The sequence below is a fragment of the Salmo trutta genome, chromosome 19, assembly GCF_901001165.1.
Source record: "Salmo trutta chromosome 19, fSalTru1.1, whole genome shotgun sequence".
Taxonomy (NCBI): domain Eukaryota; kingdom Metazoa; phylum Chordata; class Actinopteri; order Salmoniformes; family Salmonidae; genus Salmo; species Salmo trutta.
The window spans coordinates 42,948,384-42,970,403 of record NC_042975.1 but is presented as its reverse complement, the minus strand read 5'-3'; the positions used below and the strand labels follow the sequence as shown (position 1 = coordinate 42,970,403).

The following is a 22,020-nucleotide window of genomic DNA, read 5'->3' as shown; positions in this document are numbered from 1 at the left end:
ATCCATGTCTCAAGGCTTAAAAATCCTTCTTTAACCTGTCTCCTCCCCTTCATCCACACTGATTGAAGTGGATTTATCAAGTGACATCAATAAAGGATCATAGCTTTCACCTGGATTCATGTGGTCAGTCTATGTCATGGAAAGAGCGGGTGTTCCTGATGTTTTGTACACTCAGTGTATACAGTGCATTCGGAAAGTATTCAGACCCCTTCACTTTTTCCACATTTTGTAAAAATTGTTTGTCGTTTTTTTCCTCCATCAATCTACACACAATACCCCATAATGACAAAGCAAAAACAGGTTTTTATTCACAGCAAATATATCAAACTGAAATTTGACATTTACATAAGTGTTCATTCCCTTTACTCAGTACTTTGTTGAAGCACCTCTTGCAGCGATTACTGCCTCGAGTCTTCTTGGGTATGATGCTACACCTGTATTTGAGGAGTTTCTCCCGTTCTTCTCTGCAGATCCTCTCAAGCTCTGTCAGGTTGGATGGGGAGGGTTGCTGCACAGATATTTTCAGGTCTCTCCAGAGATGTTAGATTGGGTTCAAGTTCGGGCTCTGGCTGGGCCACTCAAGGACATGAGACTTGTCTCGAAGGCACTCCTGCATTGTCTTGGCTGTGTGCTTAGGGTCGTTGTCCTGTTGGAAGGTGAACCTTCACCCCAGTCTGAGCGCTCTGGAGCAGGTTTTCATCAAGGACCTCTCTGTACTTTGCTCCGTTCATCTTTCCCTCGATCCCGACTAGTCTCCCAGTCCCTGCCGCAGAAAAACATCCAGACAGCATTATGCTGCCACCACCATGCTTCACCGTAGGGATGTTATTGGCCAGGTGATGAGCGGTGCCGGCTTTCCTCCAGACGTGACGCTTGGCATTCAGACCAAGGAGTTCAATCTTGGTTTTATCAGACCAGAGAATCTTGTTTCTCATGGTCTGAGATTCCTATAGATGCCTTTAGGATAACTCCAAGCAGGCTCTCATGTGCCTTTTACTGAGGCTTCCTTCTGGTTTGGTGGAGTGCTGCAGAGATGGTTGTCCTTCTGGAAGGTTCTCCCATCTCCACAGAGGAACTCTGGAGCTCTGTCAGAGTGACCATCGGGTTCTTGGTCACTTCCCTGACCAATGCCCTTCTCACCGATTGCTTAGTTTGACCGGGCAGCCAGCTCTAGGAAGAGTCTTGGTTCCAAACTTCTTCCGTTTTAAGATTTTTTATTTTTTTATATAACCAGGTAGGGCTCATTGAGATTTCAAAACTCTTTTTCAAGAGCGTCCTGACCAAGATAGGCAGCACCAAGTCATTACACGATTACAGACAACATGAAAAACTACAAGTAATCTAGTAAAAACCATAGAATTCACAAGAGTATACAAAATCATAAAACAGCAAATTAATAACCTTGACATGTGTGGGAATCAGCCTCAATCCTTCATTAGTGATTTAAAAACACAAATCGGGACAAGTTCTTCCAGTTTACAAGTATTTTGTAAGGCGTTCCAAGTCGATGGCGCAGAGTACATAAAATCCCTTTTAGCAAATTCAGTTCGGGCATTTGGAACAGTTAGCAGGATAAAGTTCTGCGAATGAAGGGAGTATGTAGGCCACTGTGTTCTTGGAGACATTCAATGCTGCAAAAATGTTTCGGTACCCTTCCCCAGATCTGTGCCTCAGCACAATCCTGTCTCGGCGCTCTACGGACAATTCCTTCAACCTCTGCTCTGACATGTACTGTCAACTGTGGGACCTTATATAGAAGGTGTGTGCCTTTCCAAATCATGTCCAATCAATTGAATTTACCACAGGTGGACTCATATCAAGTTGTAGAAACATCTCAAGGATGATCAATGGAAACAGGATGCATCTGAGCTCAATTTTGAGTCTCAGCAAAGGGTCTGAATACTTATGTAAATAGGGTATGTTTTTTTTATTTTGAATAATTTTGCTAACATTTGTAAAAAACGGCTTTGTCATTATGGGGTATTGTGTGATGATTTCAAAAATAAATACGTTACAGCCTTATTCTAAAATGTAACAACATGAAGGGGTCTGAATACTTTCTGAATTCACTGTATTGATTGTGGTCAAAGGGCGCTCTCCAGTGGTGAGAAACAGAAAATGAATCCAGTTCTCTGGACAGTGTTATGAACATTTTTATTTTATTTTATTTCACCTTTATTTAAAATAGACTGGAATATTTTGTAAATGTGTAGTGTTCGCATTTTCTAAGGTTTGGATGCTGTAACACACTATGCTAGAGTATTAATGACTGGGAAATTGGCAGGACGAATTTGTGTGTGAGTATGTCGACATATGTGAGTATGTATAATTATGTTCTTATTAAGTCGCTACCTGTGCATAGTTTTTATTTATTATTTTTACTTTTCACCTTTGAGTTGTCTATGGCGCTGGATTTAGGCTCCAGTCTCTGGAGGCGTGTTTTCGAATTCCGCCGCTGCCATATTAGTTCACTTAATCAATCGCTGTAGTATCATGTAAATATGTCGCCTGACGACTCCAATTAGTCGGCCGGTCTATATTCGCTACATACATCCAATGTAAAACTGCAATCATTGAAATTGTTAGGAGAAATAACGTAGCAGGTTTAGGAAAAAAGGGTTAGGGTTAGCGAAAATGCACACCTAACCACTCCTAACCAGCATTGGGCAACCTGTCATCAGCATCTGGCTCTGAGGACCTTTCCTCGGAGACGAGGCCTACCACAAACTATTCAATAGAATTCCATATTGTATTCTGTCTCCGTTGTCATTCAGTTAAAGATGCACTATGCAGTAACCCTAATTTCAGTTTGTGCGACAAAAGAAGCAAGTGTGGTGTAACGAGTCATTGTACTATTTAAACCGCTGTGAAGTATATTTTCCATAACCCCAAATATTGCATTTTCAGCTCTTTAAAGCGGGTGTACAAAATCGAACGTAAAATGCCAAAACAAACTTAAGAACGGAACGTTTAGAAATAGCCCACATAGATCAGATCTTCTTCGATTTGCTTTCATTGAGAATGACAGATCTATAACCCCCATTTCTATGTGAATTTGGCCAGATCGACCAAAAAGTTACATATTGCAGCTTTAAGCCTGTACTTGATTGAACTTCATCCTGCAGCCATCGCCTGCATTGTGGGACGTTATATTGTCAACCAATCATTTGTAGTTTTGCAGATGCGAAGACCACTCAAACGAGCCCCCAATCGTCTATCGCCGCGCCGTAGTGTTTGTACGAAGCAATATGTTTTGGTAGCCAGGCAAGTGAACATGATGAAATAAGATATTATATATAACATATAATATATAGTAACATATAATAACATATAGTATATATAACATATATAAAACATATATTGACAGTAATATAGCTGACAGCAAAAAATGAAGAAATATAGATTGTTGAACTGCAAAGCACCAAGTACTCTACCGGACATTTGCATTTCTGTGAAATGAATTAGTGACTGATACTTCATACACCCTTTATAACTCAATGAAGTGGATAAAGGTAAAAGGCACCGCTGAGATTCGAACTCAGGATCTCCTGTTTACTAGACAGGCGCTTTAACCATCTAAGCCACGGCACCGCCTGCAACTTTGAGAGCGGAGTGTTTTTTTGTACGTAGAATTAAGTGCGAAACTGATTCCGACTGTAGGTATTAATAGCATGCTATTTTAATGGTGACTAAATAATTTAGCCTGTAAATTAGTCAAATATAGAACATTTAACTCATGTATACAGGATTTGTAAATCTTTGTGATTAGGCCTACATTAAATTACATTTCACTATACAGCTCCGCATCCAAATATTATTTTCAAACATATGAAATACAGTTTCTTAAATACTCGAATAGAATTCTAGCTGTAGGTAACATAACCAATTACAAATCTTCCATCAATGACAAAATCACTTATAACGACGAGGATGGGATTCGAACCCACGCGTGCAGAGCACAATGGATTAGCAGTCCATCGCCTTAACCACTCGGCCACCTCGTCGCATATATGAACGCTGTTCCAGTACCATATTATGGAAAATACTATATTATAGAAACTAACTCTGAGCAACAAATTTGAGTTGTCAACTATATCTCCCAATTCCCATTAGAGGTCAAATCTCCTGGTAGTTGTTGTGAATTTCTTAGATTACTTATTAGATAGTACTGCACTGTCGGAACTAGAAGCACAAGCATTTCGCTACACTCGCATAAACATCTGCTAACCATGTGTTTGTGACCAATAACATTTTACTTGATTTATACAGTACCACATTGGAAGCAGTATTTTGAAGGTGTGCGTGAGCGGAAGACTTGTTCAACATTCATTCGAAAACGGTAGCATGCGCACAGAATCACAGGTTTACTTTCACATTATTTCATCGTCAGCTGATCAGAACGGGATCCTCGGAGTGTTGTCGTTCTCCGAAGATCAGGTGAGAATAATCATTTCTCATCAAATTCCATTCATCATGTTCTGATACTTCATTACTGAAGTAACAGGTAAGGATGTACCTCACTGACGATACTATAACACAATGGCAGCAATGGTCAAGAATGTGTGGCAACTAAGTTTAGGTCATGGTTACAATATTACATTTTAGCCAATGCTGACACATTTCCAACCGTAATTCCATGTCAGCCCTACACAAATGTGTATTTTGTATCCCTATCGTTACATTTACGTACATGTCATGGAAAGTCAGTGTCTTTTACTTATTTGAGAATGCTTTGCGGCAAATATTAGCATAACCTCAGCATCACCAGCCTTCCCATTGGTGCATACTCTGGTTGGTTTATTTGCTTTTAAAGTGGCACGTTTGTACTATCATCTTGATGACACAACCTATTTCTACAAGCAAACGTTTTGTGGTGAACTTTGTCCAAATGTTCTGTGCTATTTCGCTGAATAAATAAAAAAGAGAGCGGTCGGAAATAAAGTAGCGTGACTGCTACTCCATTGCTTACCCCGCACTCGTGACAGCAAAGGTTTTCCGCTTTAGCAGCGAGTGGTTGCTGCTCCACGCGGCAGAGAAGTACAACGACATCACCACACCAAACAATTTACAAGACTGTGTTGCTCCAAAGAACATTGCACTTGCTCATTATTGAGACAGTGACAGAAAGAAACACACTCAGAAAACCATTTCAGCAGCAGGACTGTAGTACGTAGGCTAACCCATGTTGACCCAGTTGATTTCAATATGAATTTACCATCTCACATCTGGTCCTAGCCTATTATCACTTTCTATCCAATGTAATGGAACACCATGCCAGTTTGAAAGACATGACGCCCCATCACTGTTTTATTTTTATCTAGCCAGAGTTAAGTCATTGCAAAACTATTTTCAACAGAATTGATCTCGAGTTAACCCTCATACTACTGACTGGGTCATTTTGACTACATTACTTTAGTTGGCTGCTTTGAGCAAAACTTTAATATAATAAAATCTATTCTAGGAACATATTGTTTGTGAATGATCTTTATTCAGAGTTCACTTCAACAATGTCAGGTACAGGCAGGGATGACTGGGCCTTCAGCAAGTAAGACACGGGGTAAGATTCACAGATATAAATTCCCGCTGTGCCCATGACAAAGTTAACTACATTACTTTAGTTGGCTGCTTTAAGCAAACTTGTATGTAATATAACCTATTCTGGGAGCCTAGTGTGTGTATGATCTATGTGGAATATTGTTGGACCATTGGCTTCCCTGAAAACAGGTACTGACAGGAGGAGCAATATGAGTCTGTCAGAGGTTGTCACGCTGATGGGGATGGTGGAGGCTTTGGTGGTCCAGCTTATCTTGGACCTAGACTTGGACCACAGTCTTGGACCACAGAGGTGGTAAGACCTTCCCTCCTTGATATAGAAATTATTTGACTTCACTGCCTCTTCAATGGTAAAGGCCCTTGCACCATAGGGACTTGACCTCCACCACTGCTGTGGTGCCCACCAGACCATCTGGTGAGGGACCCAGGTTCCCAGACCCAAAGCCCTGACTTCTACACAGCCATCCCTGTAGCCTTGATGCCTCACCGAATGGTTTGGTGCCCTCCTCTCCATTATCTGTGCCCCACTTTACAGACGACACCCTATCCAGCGACTGTGATCTGAGAACCATTTTTAGCAACAACGGAGTAACGTGCTTGGTCCTAACCAGGGCTCCATAATTACTGTCCGTCAACCTCCCTCTCCTCATGGTGTGCCAGTTGGGGTTGGTGCGCTGGCCAACTGTTTCCTGTCGTATAGCCTCCTGCTGCTCCATCGACAGCGCCATGCCAGCCAGGATGCCTGCATGCCCCAGGTGCCCTTGTTTTTTTTAACAATGTCTAGTACAGAAAGGGATGACAGGGAGGGTAGCGGTTGTTTTGGCTCAGTTTCAAGGAGAGATGACATTCTCAGTGGCTGACGTGAGTAAGACATTTAAGCGTGTTAACCCTCGCAAGGCTGCCGGTCCAGATGGCATCCCTAGCCGTGTCCTCAGAGCATGCACAGACCAGCTGGCTGGTGTGTTTATGGACATATTCAATCTCTCCCTATCCCAATCTGCTGTCCCCACATGCTTCAAGATGGCCACCATTGTTCCTGTACCCAAGAAAGCAGAGGTAATGGGACTAAATGACTATTGCCCCATAGCACTCACTTCTGTCATCATGAAGTGCTTTGAGAGACCAGTCAAGGATCATATCACCTCTCCCTTACCTGACACCCTAGACCCACTTCAATTTGCTTACCGCCCCAATAGATCCACAGACGAAGCAATCGCCATCGCACTGCACACTGCCCTATCCCATCTGGACAAGAGGATAACCTATGTCAAAACGCTGTTCATTGACTGTAGCTCAGCATTCAACACCATAGTACCCTCCAAGCTCATCATTAAGCTTGAGGCCCTGGGTCTGAACCCCGCCCTGTGCAATTGGGTCCTGGACTTCCTGACAGGCTGTCCTCAGGTGGTAAAGGTAGGAAACAACACCTCAACTTCGCTAATCCTCAACACTGGGGCCGCACAAAGACTTCAGGAAACAGCAGAGGGAGCACCCCCTTATCCACATCGACGGGACAGCAGTGGAGAAGGTTGAAAGCTTCATGTTCCTCGGCATACACATCACTGACAATCTGATATGGTCCACTCACTCAGACAGTGTGGTGAAGAAGTCACAACAGCGCCTCTTCAACCTCAGGAGGCTGATGAAATTTGACTTGGCACCTAAAACACTCGCAAACATTTACAGATGCACAATTGAGAGCATCCTGTCAGGCTCATCTAGAAGGTGAGGTCAGTACAGGTGCATCAAAGCTGGGACCAAGAGACTGAAAAACAGCTTCTATCTCAAGGCCATCAGACTGTTAAATAGCCATCACTAGCACATTAGAGGATGCTGCCTATATATATAGGCTTGAAATCACTGGCCACTTTAATAAATGGAACACTATTCACTTTAATAATGTTTACATATTACTCATCTCTTTTGTACAGTTGAAGTCGGAAGTCTACATACACCTTAGCAAAATACATTTAAACTCAGTTTTCACAATTCCTGACATTTAATCAGAGTAACAATTCCCTGTCTTAGGTCAGTTAGGATCACCACTTTATTTTCAGAATGTGAAATGTCAGAATAATAGTAGAATGAATGATTTATTTCAGCTTTTATTTCTTTCATCACATTCCCAGTGGGTCAGAAGTTTACATACACCCAATTAGTATTTGGTAGCATTGCCTTTAAATTGTTTAAATTGGGTAAAACATTTCGGGTAGCCTTCCACAAGCTACCCACAATAAGTTGGGTGCATTTTGGCCCATTCCTCCTGACAGAGCTAGTGTATCTGAGTCAGGATTGTAGGCCTCCTTGCTCGCACACTCTTTTTCAATTCTGCACACAAATGTTCTATAAGATTGAGGTCAGGGCTTTGTGATGGCCACTCCAATACCTTGACTTTGTTGTCCTTAAGCCATTTTGCCACAACTTTGGAAGTATGCTTGGTGTCATTGTCCATTTGGAAGACCCATTTGCGACCAAGCTACACTTCCTGACTGACGTCTTGAGATGTTGCTTCAATATATCCACATAATTTCCCTGCCTCATGATGCCATCTATTTTGTGAAGTGCACCAGTCCCTCCTGCAGTAAAGCACCCCCACAACATGATGCCGCCACCCCCGTGCTTCAAGGTTGGGATGGTGTTCTTCGGCTTGCAAACATCCCCCTTTACTCCAAACATAACGATGGACATTATGGCCAAACAGTTCTATTTTTGTTTCCTCAGACCAGAGGACATTTCTCCAAAAAGTACAATCTTTGTCCCCATGTGCAGTTGCAAACCGTAGTCTGGCTTTTTTTATGGCAGTTTTGGAGCAGTGGCTTCTTCCTTGCTGAGCGGCCTTTCAGGCTATGTTGATATAGGACTTGTTTTACTGTGGAAATAGATACTTTTGTACCTGTTTCCTCCAGCATCTTCACAAGGTCCTTTGCTGTTGTTCTGGGATTGATTTGCACTTTTCGCACCAAAGTACGTTCATCTCACGGAGACAGAACGAGTCTCCTTCCTGAGTGGTATGACGGCTGCATGGTCCCATGGTGTTTATACTGGCATACTATTGTTTGTACAGATGAACGTGGTACCTTCAGGCATTTGGAAATTGCTACCAAGGATGAACCAGACTTGTGGAGGTCTCCAATTTTTTGTAGGTCTTGGCTGATTTCTTTTGATTTTGCCATGATGTCAAGCAAAGAGGCGCACCTCCAACAGGTGCACCTCCAATTGACTCGAATGATGTCAATTAGCCTATCAGAAGCTTCTGAAGCCATGACATCATTTTCTGGAATTTTCCAAGCTGTTTACTTAGTCAACTTAGTGTATGTAAACTTCTGACCCAATGGAATTGTGATACAGTGAGTTATAAGTGAAATAATCTGTCTGTAAACAATTGTTGGTAAAATTACTTGTGTCATGCACAAAGTAGATGTCCTAACCGACTTGCCAAAACTATAGTTTGTTAACAAGAAATTTGTGGAGTGGTTGAAAAACAAGTTTTAATGTCTCCCACCTAAGTGTATGTAAACTTCTGACTTCAACTGTATATACTGTATTTTATTCTACTGTATCTTAGTCTATGCCGCTCTGACACTGCTCATCCATATATTTATATATTCTTAATTACATTCCTTTACTTAGATTTGTGTGTATTGTTGTGAAATTGTTAGATATTACTTGTTAGATATTACTGCACTGTTGGAGCTAGAAACACAAGCATTTCGCTACACCTGCAAAAACATCTGCTAAACATGTGCATGTGACCAATAAAATTGGATTTGATTTGCCTAACCTTAGTACATGGGGTCTCTATTGTAAACTGTATCTCATTCCTCCATTGGAAAAGCCTATAAGACTGTCCCACTTTAGCTACTCAACGCTGTCCTAATTTAGCTAGCTATGGTTGGTAAAGCGGGACAAAAAAAAGATTTACTAAATTGAAACATAATATTGGCAACTTTTTTAATGTGTTTTGATGCACCAGTATAGTATGCACATTCACATCAGAATTTGGCAATGTGAATTATTTATGACAGTTTTCTAGCCTTAACATCAAAACAGAAAAAAAGTTATGTCACTGATTTTTAGAAATCCTCTTTTAAATGCACTTCAATACCAAAGTGACTTTTTGTAGCAGGTTAGGAGAATTTAAGCAGCATGTTAGAAGAATTAATTTAGCAGGTTAGGAGACTGAGGTTAAGGTTAGGAAAAGAGTTACTCGCCTAATCTGCTACTAAAATCACTTTGTATGGAAGTGCTGTGAAAAGAGTGTGGGTGCGTTCGAGCAGATCACTTTTGTCAAGTCCGCCTTTCAATGTGTGTTGCATTATGGGGATAAAAATTATCCGACTTGCGCCTACATGTGACTGCATGAACTTTACAAAAACCATGTGCTCAAAAGTCATGAGGTTTTGACTGCAGTTACTCTTCACCAACAGCCATCGCCTGCATTGTGGGAGACTCTATTGTCAACCAATCATTGGGGTGTTTTTGTTTGACCCACGCCAACGTGACCAAAGAGATGACTGAAACAGGAACCAATTTTGCAGCGATTCATTCAGTGGAATGGACCTAATATTTAAGGCTCTCTCTCACTAATTGATCGTACAATGTACACACCAAAGGCAGCTGGCGGGAGGAGCTATAGGAGGGCGTGCTTGTTGTAATGGCTGGAATGGTCTAAAGTTGGTTGTATTAGCCGCGTTCATGTGTTAGTCGGAACTAGGAAACTCTGAAATGTCCGACTGGTTGAATGCAGCACGGTACGTGTATGACTACAACCAGTTAGCATGTCGGAAATGTCAAAGTTTCTATTTCCGACTAGAATGTGAATGCGACATTAGGCCTACCATTCAAACACCCTGTGTCCCCCATGATTTTACAATGTGATTCCTGACGGGTTTACGCCGAGTTCACGTGCTAGTTGGAACTATGAAACTCGGCGATTTCCAATTTGCCAACTGATTGAACGTGGCACGTGTATAACTACAACCATTTTATAGCTGTAATTTCGGAGTTTTCTATTTCCGACTAGCACGTGAACGCGGCATTAGAACAGTAGTTTTAATTTTCTCTTGTCGGAACAAGAAATAAACGCATCAGGATTAAGATGTGCCAGTTTATATGATGTCCCACTCTTTCCGAATTCACTCTGCGTTTTCTTTACCATTATTTTTTCTTGCACAACCAATCAGTAGTGTTACCATGTTGGGTTGGTAGGCTTCAAGTGTTGCCATTTGGAATGTTCATATCCTACCGGTAGATGATAAATCGAAATTCTCGGGATTAACCTGCGAGTTTCAACGTGAGGCTGGAGTTTCACCCCACCCCTTTCCAAGGAACGCCATTTTGTTGATGTTCCATCCACCTTCAATGAGTCTTCCACCATAAAAAATGACAGTAGGCTACTGTGCCCTTTCAACCAATCACATAGGTTTTCAATTACATCGTTTAATCCCCGTTATAATTTATATGGATTTCAAAACTGATCAACCCCTGCTAACGCTTGACAGTAGATGGACACACTGCCATGTCATAGACGTGCAATCCGGGATCCTTGGGACGTCCATACCCCGCCATTAAAGTTGAAATGTAAAATGGTTAACCTAAGGGTTAAGGTTAGGTAAGGGTTGTAGGTAGTGTAAGGGTAGAGGTTAAGGTTAGGGTTTCCCACCCTTTTCAATAAGTCATATCTAGATGGGACACAGTTTTTCTCAAATTGAAGTCAAACGTATATTTTGTATTTTATTTGAGCTAACTAGCTAACCCTAACCCTTTTCCTAAATGTAACCAAATGTTCCTAACCGGTAACGTTAATTCGCCTAACCTGCTGCGAAAATTATCCTAAACCTGCTACGAAAAGACAAAACCCTTTCAACCTGCGGCTCCCTGGATGGCGAATGACGTCATCAAGCCATCTTTGTTCTCCTTACCCAAGCGTCTGTTTATTACCTGTTCATTACAGTGGTGACACAGAGGAGACCAGCGGTAGCTGAGTTGTTATACAAATACATTGGCGAGGTGCGGCATACAATAAGCGCACGAACTGAGAAAAAGGGAACATTTACAACGGGGGAATAAAAGCAACTTGATGGTAAACATTATCACTCCCTCCTTTTGAAAACGCCAGAAGAGTGAATCGACTGAGAGGGAGCGAGAGAGAAAAAGAGCGCTGAAGGCAACCCACTCAACAGACACTTATTAGGCAAATACATTCCAGTCGGACTTGCGTAGCCTGCATTAATAAACCACCATAAGAAATGTGAGTATCACACTGTTGCCTCCGTGTGACGTTCATTTTCTTTGTGTGCCTGTTGTTATGTCTAGGCCTATGTGTATTTATTTATCCGTGGTCGGTGGGTAGCAGAATGCAAGCCTATTTGTTGTTCAGAAATGGTTTTAGAAAAGAAATTAAATGAGCCATTGTATCCAAGGCGTGTAGGCCTATTGTATTTTAATCGTGCGTCAGGGTTAAAGAACTCTATAATTACAGGATAATTGTGTTGATTTACTGTTGGATGTTTATTTATGAACATTTACTGACAATACACATAGGCTAAATAGCATCCAACATTCGCCTATAGTCTATTCCATAGGCGTCGAATAACGGTTAGGCGACTATTTGGTGGTTGGCTCCTGTCGTCAGCCACATTTCTTTACGAAATATTCAGTCAAGTTGGCTAGTTATGATGAGTTAGTTATATTTATTCAAATGTAAAATATATATGTTCTTATCATTGGAATTGGACACGCACGCCTTTTCTCCGGATTGGACTGGTTTGATTCGAATGGGTTGACGTCCGTGTATTCGCTTGAATATCCATTTGAACATTGAAATTGGAATTGAAAGTAGAAACCTACAAATATCTAATTTGCTTATTTGGACGTATGCATTGGTTTCTGCCACAGATGAATGTATAGGCCTACGGCTAAATATACACGTATCATAGGCTAAGCAACTTGCACCTAATAACACATTTTCTTCCATTCAACATGTTGAACATCTTATTAGAGAAGCAACACATCCATATTATCTTGGATGTAATGGATGTAGTAGGGTAGACTATTATTAGCCATATTGTGGGCTTAGCCTACGTGATATTGCTGACCAACCGTGGGGGTGGGGGTAACTGACGCTCATATCTGTCGATTGTCAAGCAAGGACGGGCAATTAAATGTAGCCTATTTCATTTGACGATTCAAGGGTACACCGGGGATGTGGCCGTGTCCGCTCCTTTCCTTGAAAAGCTAAACCATGTTCAGTCGTCTGAGGTTGTTTTTGTTTAGCGACTGCTAGGCTACAGGAGGCAGGTGTTTCATTGCCAGGGAAGATGGCCGTGGCATTCTTTTCTCTGTCGATTCGTGCATACAAACAAGCTGCTGAAACAGACAACATCTCATTGAGGCCAGGCAACAAATGTTAGCGTTCCATCGTCGACATGCTGTTGATAAACACATGTAGCCATATACATTTGTATCCTATTTTCTCACTGTAATGCCCGCGATAAACTGGTGGTGACATTGATTTTAGACGAAATTGAGGACCACCCTCACCCTTTCAACAAATATGGAACCCCCTTAATAAAAAAATAATAAAGCTAACTGCATTAGGGAAATTTTGGGAACCACGCAAAGCCGGTGCCAGCACTGGACAGCGCTGCCTGTCGCTGTCTTCCCCAACAGTGCTGAAACAGACTTGCAGACTAGAGTCCACTGTTTTTGTGGCTATGGTGTGTATGCGCGCTGTCTCGTGCGTGAGAGACGATTTGTAAAACGCTTCATCAGAATGTTTATGGCAATCCTCCATATACAGCCCAATAAAGCAGGGAAGAAAGACGTGATTAATGTTGTCGCCTATTAATAACAAATTGGCCGATCGTCGTGTCTGTATAATAATTAAGAAGAGCATGCGAGCTGTTTTCAAAGGGAATAAGATAATTTTACTGGCCAACGTCTTGACAAGGGACATTTCTTTTCACCCTGTTGGTGGAGGACGTTGCGAATGTGAGGTAGGCCTTGCCCTGGGTTCCCCCAGACTGCTGTCGACACTCCATTACTCTTATTTGAAAGCCTACACAATTCATTTCGTCGTGCCCTTTGAATATGTTCCCCGTCACTGTGCACACACACAACCTGCCCTCTTCTTTTATCTGAGGCCCCGAGAAAACAATGGTTGTTGTAGCAATGTGGGGAATGATGTACAAAACACACTAAGAGAGTTGCCAATAACGTCCTCGTCCATCGTTCATCTCGCATTTGCTCGCTGCACAATGACGATGGCCTCTTCCGCAGAGAAGGTGAAAGAGTCTGGGTAGGATTTGGCCTCAAAAATTTTTATTGTTGTAATCGACATGAGAAAGAACACAACCGTCCTAAACATCAACATAATGGAGGCTCCCAGTAGAACACATACGATTTGGGTAGCATAATGATTAATGTGGCAAGATGACTCAACCCATCAAATTAGTGTTTCCAGACAGCGCTTGCTTTGGACTGACAAATGTAAATGAAAACATGAGTGTACAGAAGGATTTGTAGCCACATGGGGATTAGCTCTGTGTGTCACGGCCTTAAAGGTGACCTTTATACAGAGTTTTGTCTCACTCTGGTGGAGGAAGAGGATCCCTACAGGCAGGAAGCAACCTCAAGATGTAGTTAAGGAACAAGATTGAAAGCGGTTCATGGTCGATGCTGTGCATTATTTACAACCCACTTATCCTTAAGTTGTGAACCTATGATAGTACTATAATGAAAAGGCTACAGACACTTAAAATTAAATACAAAGTTAAGCTTGATACTCACTCTCACATACAGTATGTAGGCTAAAGATATTATGAACACTAGTACTTCACTAAAGCCTGAATCCATTTATAGTACATGAACTATAGATGGGGGTGCAGTTACAGTTACATGACTATTGCTCTACATGGGTGCTGGAAATACTGGAGGGACACAATACACTCCATTACCACACTAAGACACAAAAGGATGCCTCCTCTTTGATATATGTATGTTACTCAGCTCCATGGTCCACACAGTGAGTTGCTAACACAACTCAGCTCCGTGGTCCACACAGTGAGTTGCTAACACAGCTCAACTCCATGGTCCACACAGTGAGTTACTAACACAGCTCAACTCCATGGTCCACACAGTGAGTTACTAACACAGCTCAGCTCCATGGTCCACACAGTGAGTTGCTAACACAGCTCAGCTCCATGGTCCACACAGTGAGTTACTAACACAGCTCAGCTCCATGGTCCACACAGTGAGTTGCTAACACAGCTCAGCTCCATGGTCCACACAGTGAGTTACTAACACAGCTCAGCTCCATGGTCCACACAGTGAGTTGCTAACACAGCTCAGCTCCATGGTCCATACAGTGAGTTACTAACACAAATTCAGCAGGACAATCAGAGCAATGAGGGCATGCAAAGGAAGGACTACTCGGCATACTCCTTTGAATCATAGTGTTTTTGGCCTTGCCAGTAGGCTTTCCAGTGCCTTTACATCTTTTCAACAACTAGGCCTAATGGTAGATGAATCTAGCCTATAGTCAAGGTTTAGAAAAAAAGAACAACTGCATTGAGATCATAATGAAAATAAAGATACCACATTCAGATAGTTTGGTGAGAAAGAATGAGTTATTGTACTCAGTTGTAGATGGTCAAAACAGATGGTCAGAATAGATTGATAGGACCAGACATGTAGTAATTGCTTCAGGACTTTTGATCGTCGTCCATTAGTTAGCACAACCCTAACAATGCCCAGCTGAGGGTTGTAGGATAGGATGGTGTCTGTCAGATATGATATGCAGAATATATGGGTTGTGGTCATCTTGATGTTTTCTTGAGGAGGATGCAGTTAGGACAGATAGCTTTCTTTTTATTTTTCTTGCCTTGTAAAACATTTGATTTCTGGCGTTATTTAGAGCATCATTATCAATTTATTCAGCTTTTTATTCAGCTTTCAAATGTAGATGCCTTCTTGGGACATAGAATGTGATGGTTTGAATGAATTAATTCAGAACAGCTTTGAATGTGCTTTAGGAGTGTGTGTTATGGATACAGTTGAAAAGGGCCGTAAGCAAAGCGGATACGCATAATTGTATTTCATGCTTGGTGGATCCTTTTATCCAGGCCCTTTTAATTCAGTATTTGTAAACCATTCAGCCTGTTGTTGAGGCTCATTAAAGAGAGATATTCTGCCTCCTTTTCCCATCATCCAGTCATCATAAAGCTGTTGACTTGATCCAAACCTATAACGTTGAGATTCTACCTCAGTGAGTACTGTGACGGTGGATAATTCCAATCAGCCATGATTTGATAGTAACTTGTCTTTACTTATAGGTACCAAAGGGACAGGTTGGCCTATTTAGTAGATGCATGCATTACTACACGGTCATTCATGCGTCATTGAAGGTGAGTAAACTGACGAGTTGTGTTTGATTGACAGGTCTGCCCCAGCTGCCGCCGGCGCCCCCGCAGATGGAGCGGCGCCCCCTCCAAACCTCACCAGCAACCGCCGCCTGCAACAGACACAGGCTCAGGTGGATGAGGTGAGGAACATGCAGACACACTCACCTTGCATTACACACATACTGACCCACAGAAATATCAGAACCTTCTTCACATGTTGTGAATAGTCACAAGCCGACATGGACTAGATGAATGCGTGTCCAACACACTTAGGTTAACAATCAATACACTGTGTAAATATACTGTGGAGATAACACACAGCCACTCAGTCTGAGTTGATTGAGTGATTTACCCTGTCCCTGTTTTTGGCCCGTGTGTTTGCCCTCCCCAGGTGGTGGATATCATGCGTGTAAACGTGGATAAGGTTCTGGAGCGTGATCAGAAACTGTCAGAGCTGGATGATCGGGCCGATGCCCTGCAGGCTGGAGCCTCACAGTTCGAGACCAGCGCTGCAAAACTCAAGAACAAGTACTGGTGGAAGAACGCCAAGGTAAGGGCTACATTGAGATAGATAAAGATGAACTTTGATCCACATTTATTAATGATAATAGTAATTTCCTTTGAGGCTTTCAAGACGAATGTTAAAACATAATGAAATGGATTGTAGCACATAAATTATAGCTCATGATTTACCGCATGTCCCATCCCCCCTGTTTTACTACCTCTCCATGTCCAACTGAATTTTACTGGACCCCAGGAAGAGTAGCTGCTGCCTTGGCAGCAGCCAATGGGGCTCCATAATACATACAAAAATACAAAACTCTGCTTCCTCTAGATGATGATTATCCTGGGGCTGATATGTGCGATTGTCCTCATCGTCATCATCGGTAAGGGTCACACCCACACTCTCCCTGCCATGGCAGTTTGAATTAAGATATACTCTGTGCTTCAGTATTAGTCTTTTTTCTCACCCTCCCTCTCCCTTTCTCTTTCTCTCTGTTTTTCTCTCTCTCTAGTCTACTTCAGCACCTAAGATGAGTGGCTCCTACCCCAGTCTGCACTCGAGACTACCCACTTCCTTGCAACAGAAAATCCTTCAAATCAACAACAAAAATTATCCACTGATGATGAAATAATTAAATTGCTCCCCAAATAGTCTCAATATGACCCTGCCCAGAACCCCCTGAACCCTCTCAGCCCCTGCTTCCACCGCCTCACCTCTGGACCCCTGTCAATATTCGTCCTGTGAGTCTGTGGCCCTGCCTTCTTTGTAAATACTTCCTGCTTTTCTAATCCGTCATTCATACTCAGAACCCAATACTTGTTGTGATTGTTACCGATGACAACGACAGAAAAGAAAATGATGACCCTGGCGATAATTGTTATATACCAGATATAAAATATATATATAGTTCTTTGTAGAATTTTATTCTGATATAATGTTTTTGTAGGTTGTGTGTGGGTGTGCGTTTTGTATTTTTTAATTTTTGTATTAATTTTACTTATGCTTCAGATTTGAACTACTGCCTATTAATCAGAGTGTGTATATCTTGCACGTTCTCTCTCACTGTCTCTGCCTGTCTCTGGCTTTCTCTGTCTTGCTCTGTCTCCCACAGAGTATAGGTGCATCTTTGCACAGTGGAGTTAGTCTCCTTTAACCGAGGTACTTAATCAATATTCCCATCCTGTTCCCCATCTTTTGCTTCTCTCTCTCTTTTTCTCTTTCTCTCTCCTACACCCTTTAGCCATACTGTCTCTTTAGAATCCTTTCATCCTTCTTTTTCTTTCTATCTCTCTTTTCCCAATCATGTACCTTCTCTTTATTAACTGCCAATGGAATTGGACCAATGTCTGTAGATGTTTTTTATTTGACTTATTTAGTGTCTTATTTCGAGAACATTCCTCCATTGCTGTCTAGTAAAAATGCTGTCAGTGTAGCACATGTATGTGTAAGTATCTTTAAAAAAAAATATATGAAGTGATCATAAATATTATCGCCGATATCAATCTAACAAGCCAGAGTTGGAAAAATAACAATGTTGATATAAAAAAAAATTAGGGCTTGCTAGTTTTTGTTTGGTGGATCAGGATTTTAACCTGCTTCATTTTTTCATTTCAGCAACATAACATTGTATAAAGTTGCTGTGACAATACACCAAATCCTACAGAGATGTCATTACTAACAAACACCTAAAAAGGTTACTTACACTAAGGGATCAAAAATGCGGACACAGTAAAGCCTTAGTCTCTGATCAAAACTTATCACATTGATGATTTTTACAGTCAAAATATTCCCATACACTCTTTATTTTGTGTAGGGGGAGAAGCTGACTGAAAAGGGGGAGGCGGTGTGAAATGCACAAAGAACCTTGTTTTTGATGGCGCTGTGTGGCTGGTCAACAGCATGACCGGCCGAGAGAGAACCTCATGCAGCAAAACCTCACCTATTGATGAGCACATACACAGACAACTCAGCCTTATTTGAAAGTGAAGGTACAAGTATAAAGATGGATGAAGCAACTGGCATGGACATACAGTAGTAGAAAATGATGATCTAGAGAAAGGGACTAACTTGGCCCATGGGGGCCAGCTTCGTTGACGGATTAAGAGTTGCTGGAAACCTTAAGTGAACTTTCCAAGAAACGTCATGAAAAGCAGTCATAGTATAAACACAAGCTAGAGTGAGCGTTTGCTAGTGCACTGGTTCTCTCTCTATCTTTCTTACATTTTCTCCCTAGTTACTGCCTTTTTCTTTTTTTAACACAGTAATAGCGTATATTTTATATAGTATATTTGTGTGTTTGTTTGAAGCAGATAGGTAAAGAGGAGACTGAACTCAATCAGGACTTCACTAACTGCTATGAGCAGTGAGCTCCTCTCTACCTCTGTGTGTCGTGTGTGTACGCGTCTTTTTGCGGTTCAGCTCTGTAAGTTAAACACTGCCAAGCAACTAGGGAGAAGCTTTTATTTTCTGCCATTTTCTCATTGGTGCCCTTACTGATTTGTTCTTAGTGGATTGCTCTTGCATGGTCACCTCTTGTCCCGTGCCCCTGTATAGGCCTACCTGTTTCTAGCATAGGAGGTTGGTGGCACCTTAATTGGGGAGGACGGGCTCGTGGTAATGCCTGGAGCGGAATGAGTGGAACAGTATCAAGTACATCAAGCACATGGTTTGATGCCGTTCCATTCCCACCATTCCAGCTATTATTATGAGCCGTCCTCCCCTCAGCAGCCTCCACTGGTTTCTAGTGCTATCTATCTGCCAGCTCTGTTAGTCTACTTTATGAGTAGTATCAGAAAGACTACTGGACCTGTGGATAATACAGTTGTTCCCATAGGTTAGGCCACCTTAACATGACCTCTTGACCTCTGTCCCACCATTCCCACCTATTTCTCCTCATTGATTCAGGATCCCACACTGGGAATGTGTGTGTTGTTGAAGCTCTGCCCGTCCTGGGAATATCCCTAGTTTATCCTGACAGATTTGGCCGCTTAGACATCAGCGGTGAGGGAAAGCTGTTTCCATGACAACTAAATTAGATGAGCAGAGTGGGGAGGTAACAGATCAGCCCACTGACTGTCTTTCAGACTGGTAAAATTTTCCATATTTGTGCTCAATGAATATTCCTATGCTACATGTACACTGGCAGAGCCCCCCCAACCACCCATAATATGTTACAAATAACACACACATATATTTCCTTGCTCTCTCTCTCTCTCTCTCTCTCTCTCTCTCTCTCTCTCTCTCTTTATCTTTCTATTGTTATCTCCCTTCACTATCTCTATCAGACACATGTAAAAGGAAATGGCCTTAGCACATTATCTCCCAGCAAAGCATATCTCCCACCCCCACCCTTCCTCTTTATTCTACCTAACTAGAGCAAAACTAATTCAGAGGAAAATTACCAAAGACCAGATGTTCTTGCTTATGCTGCCAACTGCCATCAAAAACAAGTAGAGGGACACAACATATTTTACCCGAGTCACTTTAACAGCAATCCTACTCCCCTGTTTTTGAAAGCTTACCCTTAACCCAAAATACTTAAAGTCACATGACCGTTTAACCCTTTCAGATCTTATTCAATAGCTCATGTTGGCAAATAGATGGTGACATAATGTGCTATTTGAAGATATGCAAGAGAAACAAAACCTACAAAAAGACGTGCTTCAGCCCCCTTCCATAAGACTACTTTAATATGTACCAAGTCTTTAGACACATGCTCCTATAACTAATAATAGCACAACTCCTCTCTTTGTGTGTCTCTGTCGTGCTGACAACAATTTAAAAATTCAATAAAATATAAACTTTATCTATAGCTGTTAAACAAAACAAACAAAACATGCATAAAAAAAGTCTGTATTGTCTGGTGTTGTAGTGTGGGGGTGTATTTGGGGGAAGGGGGGGTCCTATTTCTTCAGGTCGGAGATTAGAACAGTTCATCAAAATCTACTGGGTGAAGTCAAGAAACTACATGAAAGCTGTATAAAAATTGGAATAGCAAATAATTAGAATTTATTTTGAAGGTGACAAAAAAAAAATGCCACCTTCGAGTTATTATCATCTCATGCCACCACTGGTCGGGGTAGGACTCCTGTGCTGTTCACAAATCCAAGGGTTGTCCTTAAAGTGCTCAGCAAATTTAGATAAAAAAATAGACTAATTGATGTTACGTGAGTGCTCATTTTCTGTAGCTTTTTTTGTTCCGCAAGGATGGGTGTGTGCAACTTTTAATGTCCTGGCACTTTTTTATGTTGTATTCTGGGTGTATTTTGGGGGCTAGGATATGATGTGGTGGAGAATATTGTGTTATTGCTAACACTAAGAGGTGTTCAGTGACTTCAACATAGGAGGGAACCTTTTGAGGCACTGATCCTTCACAGGTCGGCTATACAATCACAATGCTCTCACCAATACACATTACATTTATTTTTATTTTTGGACCAAATGTTTCCTTTGTATTTTGCATAAAGTTAGTACTAACTTTGGTATGATGTCATTGGCTTAGGTTGTGTGTACATTGGAAGAGGAGGAAAGATTAAATAAAGACATGTTCTCTATGTTAATCGTATCAACCAAGTCAAGAAAAAGGGATGTTACTGGAAAAACAAATGGTATTTTTATCCAGTCTAGTCAAATGTCCAGAAGGCTTAGAATGGTGTACAATTCGAGACAGATTCCTCTGTTGTTACTATGTTTATATTTGGTTTGAACTTCATTTTGGGGAGGGAAAATTATTTAGTTATTTTGGGACTGGTGTTGGGGAGGTTACAGTCCACATTACCTCTGTTTGCCTGGCCTTTCAGGAGGGAATAGACTGGGGGATCATGGGTAATGTGTTCGGTTCAGTCTGTTTTATTTGATTTATTTATTGTGTTTTTGTTTTGAATGGGATTGGATATTAAAAACAAGGTGGATTACAATGTACCACAGGATACCAATTGAAAACCAGAAGTACATAAAAAACAATTGTAGTGTAAATCGATCAATGTCTTGTTATATTGATGAACATCATGGAAATATATATATATTGGAAAAACAATAATTCTGATGACCTGTGTTTATTGTTCCCAGTGTGTGTGTGCGTGTTTGAAAACAATGATGACTTAAATAAAATCTAAGCTAAAATGGGTCCAAATATAATTGAACTGTGTTGCAAACCAAAATATTTTGTTTGACTACATATGTCATCAAGACAGGATTGTATATCTCACTTGAATTTCAGCTGGAAATAGATGAATCACACACCAAAAACGTGAAATATCTACAATATAAGTTGTCCTCACCAACTCTTTTTTTGCAGATAGCCAGGTATCTCATAGCCTTCGTGGAATGTATGAATCACACACAATCGCTCACCTATTTAGGGCCTCATCATCCTGGAGAGAAGATGTGGAACATACAATTATATTTAGGCTAGATAGAATTGTTATAACACAGATGTATACACTTTTGCCATAGGAAATATAGGTTTTAATCAACATTTCATTGGTTTGCCATGAGTGTTGAGGTATATATCCCCTCACAATGTCTAGAGAGTTTACTTCATGAATTTCTGAATGCATG

The 22,020-nt window shown here is 41.4% G+C and overlaps 1 protein-coding gene and 3 non-coding genes across 4 annotated transcripts; 1 reads left to right on the top strand and 3 right to left on the bottom strand.

The window, feature by feature from the left end:
- Positions 1–3,517: 3,517 nt before the first annotated feature.
- Positions 3,518–3,591, bottom strand: trnat-agu (transfer RNA threonine (anticodon AGU)). Its single transcript has one exon. It is a non-coding gene; the product is annotated as a tRNA-Thr (tRNA).
- Positions 3,592–3,922: 331 nt separating this feature from the next.
- Positions 3,923–4,004, bottom strand: trnas-gcu (transfer RNA serine (anticodon GCU)). Its single transcript has one exon. It is a non-coding gene; the product is annotated as a tRNA-Ser (tRNA).
- Positions 4,005–4,393: 389 nt separating this feature from the next.
- Positions 4,394–4,527, bottom strand: LOC115155108 (U8 small nucleolar RNA). Its single transcript, XR_003868002.1, has one exon. It is a non-coding gene; the product is annotated as a U8 small nucleolar RNA (small nucleolar RNA).
- Positions 4,528–11,445: 6,918 nt separating this feature from the next.
- Positions 11,446–21,592, top strand: LOC115154638 (vesicle-associated membrane protein 2). Its single transcript, XM_029701081.1, has 5 exons — positions 11,446–11,803; positions 15,994–16,096; positions 16,348–16,506; positions 16,792–16,843; positions 16,973–21,592. Coding segments are annotated over exons 1-5 (333 nt in total). The 5' UTR covers positions 11,446–11,801; the 3' UTR covers positions 16,990–21,592.
- Positions 21,593–22,020: the final 428 nt, after the last annotated feature.

Excerpts from the sequence above, each read along its gene's own strand:
- LOC115154638 (XM_029701081.1), top strand. Across the intron at positions 16,097-16,347 it reads CACAGGCTCAGGTGGATGAG|GTGGTGGATATCATGCGTGT; the intron begins GTGAGGAACATG and ends TGCCCTCCCCAG. Across the intron at positions 16,507-16,791 it reads ACTGGTGGAAGAACGCCAAG|ATGATGATTATCCTGGGGCT; the intron begins GTAAGGGCTACA and ends TGCTTCCTCTAG.